At 44.2% G+C, this 13,041-nt stretch overlaps 1 protein-coding gene across 2 annotated transcripts in view; it reads right to left on the bottom strand.

Moving 5' to 3' along the window:
* LOC126419254 (protein spaetzle 5) overlaps window positions 1-12,366 on the bottom strand; it is a 341,611-nt gene extending 329,245 nt beyond the window's left edge. For both annotated transcript variants that reach the window (XM_050086411.1, XM_050086412.1), the window contains exon 1: window positions 12,296-12,366. In XM_050086411.1, the coding sequence (XP_049942368.1) occupies window positions 12,296-12,325 (30 nt within the window). In that variant the 5' untranslated portion in view covers window positions 12,326-12,366. The remainder of the gene's footprint in view (window positions 1-12,295) is intronic.
* Window positions 12,367-13,041: the final 675 nt, after the last annotated feature.

Below are 13,041 nucleotides of genomic sequence, written 5' to 3'. Positions count from 1 at the left end.
GCACCACCATGTTATACGATGCAATTGGGAACTTTCTAGCGGCAGAGGATTCCAACTTGTGTCAGTGAAACGGGGAAGTCGACCGGATAATACGCATGGCATGTAACAGCGCAACCGATTTTGAGAAAATTCGCAGCCATTACTTCCCACCTTTCAGCACGCCCTCGTATGTATTGGGTTGGTGAATAAGTCTGTAGCGTCTTTCCGTAAGTTTAATAACAGAGACTTCAGTCATGAATAATACACACATCAAAAAAGTTTTGCATCACCCCGGGTTCCAGAACTCTGGAACATAGACATTCACTGTGGATATTGTATCACAAACGCAGTATCTCAGACTGTTCAGAGATGTCACTAAACCCGCCCAAAGATGTAAACAACCATGCATGAGCAGCAGCGCCTATTAGACGAAGGCGGTCCGACAGCCGATCAGTTTCAGTCATTCCACCAGGAAGGAGGTACACGGCTCGTGTTGTCTGTTGTCCAACCATACCTAGACGGTCAATACCGCGGTTCGATCGCGTCCGCATTGTTACTTTGTGCCAGGACGGGCTCTCAACAAGTGAAGTGTCCAGGCGTCTCAGAGTGAACCAAAGCGATATTGTTCGGACACGGAGGAGATACAGAGAGACTGGAACTGTCGATGACATGCCTCTCTCAGGCAAACTAAGGGGTACTACGGCATTGGATGACCGCTACCTACGGATTACGGCTCGGAGGAACCCTGACAGCAACGCCACTCTGTTAAATAATGCTTTTCGTGCAGCCACAGGACGTCGTGTTACGACTCAGACTGTGCGCAATAGGCTGCATGATGCGCAACTCCAGTCGCGAACGCCTTAGACACAATGTCTAGCGAGTGCAGCAAGGTGGAGATTCTAGAATGAAATTTTCGCTCTGCAGCGGAGTGTGCACTGATTTTGAAACTTCCTGGCAGATTAAAATTGTGGGCCGGACCGAGACTCGAACTCGGGACCGTTGCCTTTTCGTGGGCAAGTGCTAAATCAACTGAACTACCCAAACACGACTCACGACCCGTCCTCACAATTTTACTTCTGCCAGTACCTCGTCTCCTACCTTCCAAACTTCAAAAATGCTCTCGTATATTTCATATTTGTATGAAAACTTTTATCCCTCTTTTACCCCTATACACTATAACACCTATATTTTATTTCTAACCGAGAAGTCAAATACCAATTTTCATAGATGTGTCCTTACAGGTGCTTTATTAGTACTTTAATAATAATTTACTTTTAAAAAATACCTCTCACCCACTATTTCACTCCCATAGGGGTTGAATTTCCAAAAATGCTGAAGCACGTACTTTTTTTTTATTTCTGATAGAGAAACCAGTTTTCGTACTTCTAGTTTCAAACTTGCCTTAACAGCGGTATATCTTCAAAAATATTTAATACCCTACTTCACCCCTTAGGAGAGAATCTCGAAAAATCTCTTCTTAAACGATGCCTGCAATATGAGATCAACACCCTCTCCATATTTACAGTTTCTGTCCGTATCTGTTTGGGCTGGCGGTGATGAGTCATTCAGTCAGTCAGGACATTGCCTTTTTATATACAAGAGATTGTTGCTAATCTGTGATGCTATATTGTCTGCCTTAGTGCACCTAAACCTATGCTGTCCTGCGATGAGACTGTATGATGGCTGCGTGCAAACAAACCATCTCAATAACAGCAACTACTTTCTGTGGTAGTAGATTCTCTTCGTAGCGTCTTTTATGTTGACCCCAAAAATATTTGGTGAACACAACACCTTCGGACCGTCTGATGACTTTACTAGACGACAAGATCAATTGCAAATAATCTATGAAGGCTGTTCCGATTGTGTCCTATCTAGGTTAAGATTAGCAGAGGGCCTATAGCGCTTCTTTGGGAATCCCCAGATATAACTTCTGTTTCACTTGTTGGCTACTCTTCCTGTCTGGCAGGAAATCGCGAACCCACTCGCACAGCTGAGACTATGCTCTACACGCGCCCAATAGGACTAGAAGCACTACGCCGATACATCCTTCGTCTTCTTCCTCTTTTCCTTTTGTCTTTTTCCCGTTGCTCTACGGGGTCGGCACTGTTGTATATCAGTTTTGGAAGTGTTACAGGAATTTGGTGGCCGGGTTGCTTCACTAACGACATTACACCTCCCAGGAAGGCCTCCGTGTAAACCATCTGTTTCAAGTTTGATAGCGTTTTGTAAGAGTTTCCGTAGTGTGTAGCTGAGGCAGGATGTGGGTACAAACTTGGTATTTACCTAGCTGGATGTCGGAAACCGCCTTAAAACCACATCCAGGCTGGCCGGGTCACCAGCTCTCGTCATTAATCCGTGAGTATTACACTCAATACAGCCGTGCAAAGGGTATAGAATCAGAGCGGGAGATTGATCAAATTTACTCTTACATTCGGAAACCTAGTGATACCAACCAAACTTTGCCTTTTTCAAGAGGTGGTTGGACACATTATTTGTGAGGTAAACAGTGAGTGTTAAACGCTTTAGCGACGGCCTCGGCGTTAACCACCATTCTGCGCAGTCTCCCTTCCAAGCGGTGCTTGGCAGAACCCCGTATGGATAGACGGCAGCTACGGGAGGCGCCCTTGAGCTGCTACGCGGAAGTCTGCCGGCTGTCAATCGAGCAGCGCAGCGCCACCGGGTTGTTGGCTGTGCGAGGTCGTTCGCTGCCGCATTGTCAACAGCTCGCGGACCCAGCGCTGCCGCCTCGCCGGGAAGCAGGGATCGTCACAGCCCACCACAAGTGGCTCGCCTGCGTTACCGTGGTCGTTCCCAGTGTGCGTCAAGTGGGGTACTGCCTCGCCCCCTTACAAAAAAAATTATCTTCACAAACCGTACCCCAGCCACAGACAAACGTTATCAGTTCGGTATGAGTTTGAAGAAGGACCAAATTGAGTAGTGGCATGTGTAGGCACAACTATTTCTCGTGAAATCTCTAACCCATTCCAGCATTTTCCGTAAATTTAATACTTACACCTGTATTACACAAGCCACTAGCCTCTGTATTGCGGAGGGCGCCTTGTGAACCGGTTTTACTTCCCCCTTTACCTGTTCCAGTCGCGAATTCGCGGGAACAACGACTGCTGGTAAGTCTTCGCGTGAACTCGAATGTCTCTGATTCTACCTTCATAGTCTTTTCTCGAGATATACGTAGGAAGGAGAAATATATTGACTCTACTAGGTAGAAACGTACGCTCTCGAAATTTTAACAATATAGTTCAACATGATACAGAACGTCTCTCTTGTAGCGTCTGCCACTGGGGTCGACTGAGCACCTCGGTGTCGCTTTCGCGCTTTCTGAATGAACCTGCGACGAAACACCCTATTTTTTTCCATCTTCTCTATATTTTCTATCAATCCTATCCGCTGTAGATCCGAGACTAATGACCAATATTCGGATATTGATCGATGGTTTTGTAAACTACCTCCTTCGTGGATGGACTACACTTCCTGTGGATTCCTACAATGCGTGTCAGTCTGGCATCTGCCCTAACTGCGTTTAGTTTTATATCGTCGTTCCACGTTACGTCGCTCTGTACGCATACTCCCAGATATTTGATTGATGTGACTCCTTCCAGCGACTCTTCCACAATCGTGTAATGGTGTGATAAAGGATCTTTCTGACTATTTATGCGAAAAACATTACATTCTTCTGTGTTGTGGGTCAGCTGCCAATCTCCGCACCAAGCGTCGATCGTCTGTAGGTCTTTTAGGTTCTGCTACAACTTTCTAGGCGTTTTCCTGTATATAACAGCATCATCCGGCATGGCAACGGGATTTTCCGGCGCTCATACCTCGGGTTCTATTGGCGACAAAATGGTAAGGTCAAGTATTTTGGATACGCAAGAGAAGGATCGTCTTAGAGTCACTATCCTACAGTACAGGGTCAAAGTATGAATATTACATATTTACTCCTGTTTAAGCAAGGTGGAGCAAATCGGTTGCTTCTTTTTGCATTTAATGTGGTCTACGGTGGGCTTCATGCGACTTATGGAAACACCATCAGTTCATAGGCGGTTCCTCGAAGAACTTCACAAAAGTGTTCTTTTCTTGCTATATTTATCAGCGGACCAAAACCCAATCGATGTTGAAGAAACTTGAAAATTTTCTTGAGATCCTTATGCCTTTCCGAGATACAGAGGTTCAAAGTTACCCACTTCTGCACATAAAATCCCGTATGAGGCGAAATCTAAATAATAAATAACCGCAGGAAATTGCTCAAATGTTAACGGTGTAATCTCTGGGCATTTATCAGGAAGACCGTCTCCTCCTTTTCAAAGACCTTTACCCGTTATCGAGAAACACCCCAAAAACTTGTTTTTTGGATTCCAGAAACCCAGCTGCAGATTCCGAGATGGCTGTGCACAGAAAATAGCTCTAATTTTTACGATATATTGCTAAGATCTCGATTTCGAACAACCTTGTAAATTTTCTTCATATCTTAATCCGTTTCCGAATTACAGAGGTTCAGAGATACCATACTTGTACATGTAAAAACACACAAAAAATCCGGTGTGAAGCGAAAAGTGACGTAGCAAGGAGAAAAATGCTGTAAAGTTTCTCTCTCCCCTCTATCACCTGAGAACCTCATGATGTAGTATTGAAGCACACGAAGATTTTTTTTCTTTTCTTTTTTTTTGCACTTAAAATCCGGTCTGAGGTATAAATTAGTTTTGCGTTTTTTTTCAGTTTCACATAAGTAAAGTATTTAAATTTTCCTGACCAATACATTTCTTTTCATATGAGCTAGAGGGAGAATGATGCTAACAGAGCACGAAAAATTTTAATATTTTCCTGTGTATTTAAAAGACTGACTGAAAAGTGGGGTATCAGCTGCCTCATCTTATCCTCCTTGGCACCTTCAAAAATGTTTCCACAAAGTTTGGCACGCGAACATATTCGCAATTTTTTATGCTGAAGGAGAAGAATTCAGTGGCAGTGGCAAAGAGTCGGAATAGTAATAAATGCTGAAGATAGCAGGCAGTGGTTGTATTATAGAAAGAGCGAAGGAGACAGTAGCAGTGTATGTGTGTGTGTGTGTGTGTGTGTGTGTGTGTGTGTGTGTGTGAGAGAGAGAGAGAGAGAGAGAGAGAGAGAGAGAGAGAGAGAGAGAGAGAGAGAGTGGCATGGCAGTGGAGCAGAGTAGAGAGTGACAGAACAGTGCTAGGAAAAGAGTAAAGGAGACAGTACCAGGCAGAAAGAATAAAGAGAAAGAGAGAGTGGATGAGAGTCAGTGGCAATAAAGGACAGAATATATGGTAACGACAACGAGGAAGAGAGAGATAGTGACAGAAGAGACAGCAGCCTTAGGAAGGAAGGAATGAGATATTAGCAGTAAGACAGAGCAAGAGGGGACAGTGACAGCAGAAGGAGACTGTAGCAGTAGGACAGAATGAAGGGGACTGTGGCTGTGACAAAGGAAAAATGACAGAGAGAAACAAAGTGACAATGACAATGAATTGGAATGGATGAGTGAGTGAGTGAGAATGGGGAACTGGGAGTGGATAGGTATGAGCTATTTACAGCGATGAACTAGTTGGTGTGAATGAGTTACAGTTAGGGGACCTTGTGGGAGACTGAGGTGAACTGCATAGTTAAAAAAGCACGAATATGTTTGCGTACCAAAATTTTTGAGAAAATTTTTAAAGGTACTGAGGAAGCATGGGGCAGCTGGTATCCCACTTTTCTGTCAGAGTCTTTTGAAGAAATAGGGACATATTTGCATTTTTTGTGCTCCGACGGGAGCATTTTTCCGCTGGTATATCTTGTATGCTGTGAAAAGTATTGGTCCAAAACACTGCTTTTGGGGTAAGCACGAAGTTACTTTTAATATGTGTTCCCTTCCTCACCCTTCCTAGCTTAGATCTTAGGAACGCTGTTGCTCGTTACGGTAAACACATGTTTTGTATTCACTTTTAACGTGTACTACCGTCTAAAAGAAGTTTGACGATGAGGACACCGTCTCTGGCTTATGTGGCGCAGTCATTCTCTCGTATTCGAGTATCACTCACTTTCTTAGCAAAACTTACGTAATATTTATTGTACTGAATTTAAATAAGTGATAAGAATTTGCCGCTTGATACCCCATCAATAGTAGTTGGAAACGACTGGTAATAAACGGAATGTAGCAAGAAACTGGAAAATGTGGTAAAGAGAAAAATAAAGTTTTTATAGCGTACTGATGCTATACAACAGGACATCAAATTACAGTCTACAACTGTCAATATAGTTGTCTCGGATTTACTAAAACCGGTTACACAGATATGCACAAAATTATCTTAATTTTTAACGTAATTTATACACTGTTCAAATAGAATTAAGGGAACACGTGTATCAACGTCGGGTACTTTAAATCTATTTTAATACAGACGGTATCTGTGGTCTTGCTGCATGGCTTGGGAGTTTACCTTTCAATGCAGCAACAATTAAAATCCTTCGCCATCTACTGGCTATGTTATGTGTTACAGCGTCAGGTTTCCCTAAGAAGAAAGTGAGTACCGGTGTCCTACTGTTTTCTATTGAGGTACACAGATGGCAATTATCATTTGTGGACTTCGTATCCAACCAAGAACCAACATTTTAATGCAGTGCAAGTTGCAAGGCCGGAGTTGGATCAGAAAAGAATGGACTTTCGGTCGTGTCGCTGCAGACGCCAATGCTTCTCCATGCGTTATCCATAGGTTGTGGACACGCTCACGGAGGCAGGTAAGTACACACGGCGAGTTGGAAAAGGTGGCCGACGCATTACAACCCCACGTGAAGAGCGTTAATTGGCCACCTCTGCTTTGCGGCGTCGTACAGTTACCGCCAGAGCACTGAAACACCATCTCAGAAGGACCGCGAGAGCCGCTGTGTCCGATCAGACTGTAAGGAACAGGTTACGAGAAAGGACCGTGCGATCTGAACCTCCGCTTGATACAACGTCTAGCAGCTTGTCGTCAGTTCTGCCGTTCGGCCGGCCGAAGTGGCCGTGCGGTTCTAGGCGCTGCAGTCTGGAACCGCGAGACCGCTACGGTCGCAGATTCGAATCCTGCCTCGGGCATGGATGTGTGTGATGTCTTTAGGTTAGTTAGGTTTAACTAGTTCTAAGTTCTAGGGGACTAATGACCTCAGAAGTTGAGTCCCATAGTGCTCAGAGCCATTTTTGAGTTCTGCCGTTCCCATGTCAACTGGCAACCTCGTCACTGCCAGACGAGTCCAGATGTCCTCTTAGCAGACCCCTGGTGAGCGGTACCTACCACATTTTATCCAGGAATTCGAGGAATATCCACGGTTCTGTGGTGTGGGGAGGCTTCAGTGTTGACAGCCATACGGATCTCGTCTTTGTCCATCATCCCTTACCGCCAGGCAGCACATCGAAAAAATACTGTTAGACCATGGGGTGCCTGCTGCATACCATGGTGGCACTAAATTCCTTCAAATGTCGGGGCCTATTTGGCAGACGTCAGCAGGGATGTATTGAGAAGCTTGGACATTGAAGTAATGGAATGCCGGCGGTCCGTTCCGACCTAAACCCCGTCGGGCATATGTGGAACATGCTTGACAGAAGTGTTCGTGGTCGTCGTGATCCACCACAGTCCCTCCGAGAACTCTCATTGAACGACTGAGACAGATATCACAGGGTGACCTCTGTAGACTTACACCGAGTGTGCTGCATAGGTCTCAAATAGAGATAAACGCTCACGGAGGGCATATTCTTTATGGAAGCTCTCAAAGTCCAATGAAAAGCACCCAGCATGGAGAGATGAATGATTATTTCCACTTTGTTTTCGACGCCTATTGGATATTTCAGTTCTTTTTATGCAAACGATCGAAGATGTAATGATGTTTTGATGTGTGCTTCATTTGTAAAAAGATAAAGGTCTAATCTGATAGCACAGCTAGTCCTCAATTATTGCTCAGTGGAGTATGTTAGAAAAATGGTTCAAATGGCTCTAAGGACTATGGGACTTAACAGGCTTAGAACTACCTAAACCTAACTAACCTAAGGACACCACACACATCCATGCCCGAGGCAGGATTCGAACCTGCGAGCGTAGCAGCAGCCCGGTTCCGGACTGAGGCGCCTAGAACCGCTCGGCCACAGAAGACGGCCGGAGTATATTAGACGCCCAAAGTCGTGTTCCCCTAATTTTTTTTTTTTTTTTTTTTTTTTTTTTTTTTTTTTTTTTGACAGTGTACTTACAACTTATGCTATTGTTGCCAAGTTAAGTTTGGAATTAGCCTTTCACACACTGACAAATGGGAGTTTTCAGTCATAGCACTTCGTAGTGTAGGACACGTGTCGATTGCTTCTTGTTACACGCTATGCGTCATCACCTGCAAGCAGTTTTCCTTTCATTTCTTAAGTGGTACCGTAATTTTTGCTAGGTAGCAACCTCCGTGAGAAGTTCATTTCTCTCCAAAAGGGGGTTAGACAAACGAAACTGTCACACGCACCGCTTAGTAATAATAGATTCATGCAATTTTATAGCAAGGTACTGCTGCTCCAAAAATAATGTTTAAAGCAAAAATAATCTTATGTTCATAGTCTGAGACCAGAGTTATTTTGTAATTTCACGATATGAAAGTGTTGTTTTTCACTCAACTATTCTTACGGCTGTACATGATCCCCAACCTTCACATTTTGTGAATATCATTCAAAACAGGCACTATGCTGCTTTGCATAAGGCAATTATAGGAATTGGTTTACAAGTAAGAAGTCAGTTAACAGCTAAAGATGAAACAAAGGAAGAGCATGGGGCAGTTTTCGTAACATACAGCGTCGTGACTTACGAAGATGTAACAGTAGACGAAGAAATTTTCTGAGTATTACGGTTATGTTCACTTACAGACGGCTACGCCAACAGGAATTCTCTTGCTATTTTAGCTCCTATAGCTAAGACTGTGGTCTCACGATACAGGTAATGGTGAAGACACTGAAGCAGTCTTCTTTCAGTGAGGCTAAAAGGTCTGAATTCTCGCAGTAGTATTAATAGTTCCATACATCGTGATATTCTGTGCCTTACTCGCTCACTTCTAGCAAAGAGTCGATGACAACAGTGGGACTATCTACTGGACTGTGTTATAGCTCAACACAGCAGGTTTAGTGTTGCTTGAGCCACAAGGAATGTACCGAGACAAGCCTAATACGATTCTCATCGGTTAATGATTCATTCGATAAGCTGCGGCTAGTAACGCGATAACTCAGCAGTGTTGGGACATAAGCAACCTGCGACAGCGCGTCACGACTGGAACGACGTATTTTGGAAACTGCACGCCGGCTTCCAGCCGGAGTAAATGGTGCGGAAGATATCAGATCGTTCCGAGTTGGGAGCATGCCCGCTGAGTGCCGAATGATCTGAAATGCTCGATTGTAGACTGGGTGCGCCGCGTGCTGTGTGAAAGCCACTGGCAAAACCCCAGACTCCCTAAAACGGTTTTCATCGAACTCTTACGTCTTCCATTGTTTCTCCTATTGACTTATTTAGGTGCAAAGAACAGCCCGTAAACGACCTAGCCTGCCTAGCGTCTGTCACTCGCTTGTCAGCCGCCACCCACTTCATTGCCGCTGATTTTAGCATATAATGTTTAGTTGAACGAGTGTTGAATGTGGAAAATTACTCGAAGGAAAAGAAAAACCCGCTTTGTCAATGCTGCTAATGCGGTAATCTAGCCTGCCAATCTTAGCCAAATTATTATCCACATCACGAACAGCGAATAATCCGAAATATCTAATTACGTGGAAAACGAGACCTACACAGAAGTCCACTTTTGCTGCCACCACTCAAAATTGTTAATGAAAACTGTAATAATTTAAGTGATATATGCTTAATTTTGTTTACAGTGTGTTTGTAAGTAAACTGGAAATAATGATTTTGTAGATGTATTTATACACATCATCCAGTTTAACGTACATTCTACTGGTCTAACATTTTAACAAGCATAGCTGTAGCCACTGTTTTGCCTCTAGATGAAATTAGAATGGATCTTAAAATCTCAAATATGAAGAAAAAATCGTGTACAAGAGAATCAGCATCATAGTTTGTGGAAAAACATGTTTTTCACACACGTTTACAAACAGGAAGAGCAGACAGTCAGAAGAGTGGCCAAAATAGACAATTATTTGACATTGTTCGATAAGATGAGGTTAATGATACACTCGATCAACATGTTTGCAAGAATAAAGTTATGCATAGTGTCCAAAAGCAACGGAATCTTGGAAAAAAGGCAGACGCATAAAGTAGCAGTGTTTTGTTACCAGACAATATGTGGAAATCACATACGAGGATTGGAACTTTAATAGTGGCAACTATTTATATACCGAGCGAGGTGGCGCATTGGTTAGCACACTGGACTCGCATTCGGGAGGACAACGGTTCAATCCCGCGTCCGGCCATCCTGATTTAGGTTTTCCGTGATTTCCCTAAATCGCTCCAAGCAAATGCCGGGATGGTTCCTTTGAAAGGGCACGGCCGACTTCCTTCCCCGTCCTTCCCGAGACCGATGACCTCGCTGTTTGGCCTCTTCCCCCAAACAATCCAATCCAATCCAAACTATTTATTTACGGCTCGTAAAAAATAGATAGACGTTTCAGAGTTGTGACCTTCAAAGTAGTCACCAACATTGTGTGGCTACGATGTAGAAGTTGTAGCATACTTTTAGCAGTGCCAGTTGTGTTGACAGTTGGAGCGGCGCGATCTGTTGCCTGACGAATTTGTAGCAGTTCTGAAGCGAATGCCTTAAAGTGTTTCCTTCAGTTTAGAAATCGAGTTGAGCTTACGAGGGCTTACGTCAGGGGAGTGCAGTACGTGGTATGGCACTTAGCAGCCCGATCAATAAAACAAATCAGTAACAGCTTGCACTGTACGTGCTTGAGCATTTTCCTGCAAAATGATGGTCAGGTCCTGTCTCTAAGCTGGTCATAGATTGTCTTCCAAAAATGAAGAGCTTAGAGACAGAAGTGATGACACTATCCGCAGAACATGACCATCATTTTGCAGGACAATGCTCAAGCACGTACAGTGCAAGCTGTTACTGATTTGTTTGACTGATGGGGCTGGTAAGTGCTGTACCACCTACTGCACTCCACTGACTTAGCCCTCATAGGTTCATTTCGATTCCTCAATTGAAGGAAAGACTTCACGGCATTCGCTTCAGAACTGCTACAAATTCGTCGGGCAATAGACCTCACTGCTCGAACTGTCAACACAACTGGCACTCCTAAAAGTATCCTACGACTTCCAAATCGCTGGCGACGGGTTATACACAATGCTGGTGACTACTTTGAAGGTCAGTAAAACTTTGAAACACGTATCTATTCTGTACGAGCTGCAAATCAGTAGTTGCCACTATTAATGTTCCAACCCTTGTACTTATCGTTTAGTGTAGCAGCAGATTTACTCGATGTTGATAATTACAGTAAGGCTTAGGCGGTCAGATAAGTGTTCTGCAGTTTAATAACTTTACCGGTGTTTTGACCACACTTTTTTTTATTATTTCAGGAAAAAATGCAAATTGGAGATGAATATTCCGGTAAGTCGTAGAAAGTCTCTTGTGGCATCGTCGTTGTCAAGAGCTGGTGACAATGTCGATAAAAATTGTTTAGGGACAACAAGCAATGGCGAATGCGCACGACTGCCTAGATTCGCTGCAATTAGAGGATCGACCAGAACATTTCCAACGACCTGTTCATCCATGGCAGACAGCGAACGCGAAAGCAGATGGCCGTACATTTAAAAATTAGAAACGAATGCACAGAGTTCAGTACGTAGATCACGAAGTATCTGTCGGCCCAATACGCTATTTATTTAATCTATAGAATTTACAATTAAATAAATAGCACATTTGGACACCCGGTGCATCATAAGCTCCTTACTGACGTGATACAGCCGCACCACGGCTTGACAACAAATAATGTGCTGGTTATTTTAGGACACCTTCACATTCAGTAGGCCACAATAATCGTTGACACCCATCGCTTATAAGACGCTAGAAGAAAAATACCAGATGCCGCTTTTATTTTAAATACGTGAGACGAGTTGTTAAATTACGTTTACGCAGTGACAGTTTCAAACGCTTTAAATGCTGTGATGAGCTGCGAAATTAAAAAAGCTACAATGAGTTACTGAGTGAACTGATAACCTTCGGCTTTGGCTCATGTTAAATTAGGATGCAAGAAATTACGACGGACGGGTAACTGCATTGGCAATACGTCACGAGCATCTGCGATAGCGTAAGGCAGGCGGTGACGCGATCGAGTTGTAACAGAGAACAGTTGGACGGCGCAGGTACTCACGGTGGCGAGGTGTCCCGCGGAGGTCGGCATGGCTGCGCTGCACTACCCACACTTTCACCTCTGCGCCGGGGCGGGCACTGGCGCGCGGCTCGCGCCGTGGCGCTTATATTTTAAAATCGCGCTTTCGGCTCGGCTCGGCGCCGCTCGGCCGAGCGCGGCTCGCCTGCACGCGACCGCCGGCGCCTGCACACACGACGGTGCGCCGGCCTGCGGAGTGGGGGCACTCCCCCCTTCTCAGCCACTACCTGTCGCGCGGCGCTAATAGCTTTGCCGCACTTACCGCAAGTGCAAACATACTCGTATCGACGAAAGTGTTGTAGTCATCAGACTGCACGTTAATCTGTCCTGTGGAAGTCTCTTCATTTCTGCCTAACTACTGCAACCTACATCCACTTGGGCCTGTCTTCTCTAATCTATTTCATCATTGCCAGTCATACTTATCAACGGCGATGCAAAAAGTAGTGTTGAATAATTTTAAACAATGTTGATGGAGAGAAAATATAAATGTCTGTCGTGAAACCGCGAAGTGAGTCCCACAGGGTTCAAGACTGAGTCCAATCCTACTCCTTACACAGGGCGTTCCATTTATTTCGATCACCCTAAATAACTTCTTGTCCAGAAGCGACGTGTATTTATCTACTCGAGTCAGTATCATACCCATAGGATTCTATATTTACAGTTTCGGATAAGGAAACAAGAAATTTATACATACACACACACTTTTAAAGTTGAATTGTGGACTGGGT

This window comes from Schistocerca serialis, chromosome 9, assembly GCF_023864345.2.
Source record: "Schistocerca serialis cubense isolate TAMUIC-IGC-003099 chromosome 9, iqSchSeri2.2, whole genome shotgun sequence".
In the NCBI taxonomy this organism is placed as follows: domain Eukaryota; kingdom Metazoa; phylum Arthropoda; class Insecta; order Orthoptera; family Acrididae; genus Schistocerca; species Schistocerca serialis.
The sequence above is the reverse complement of the archived record's forward strand: the minus strand, read 5'-3'. Positions and strand labels throughout refer to the sequence as shown.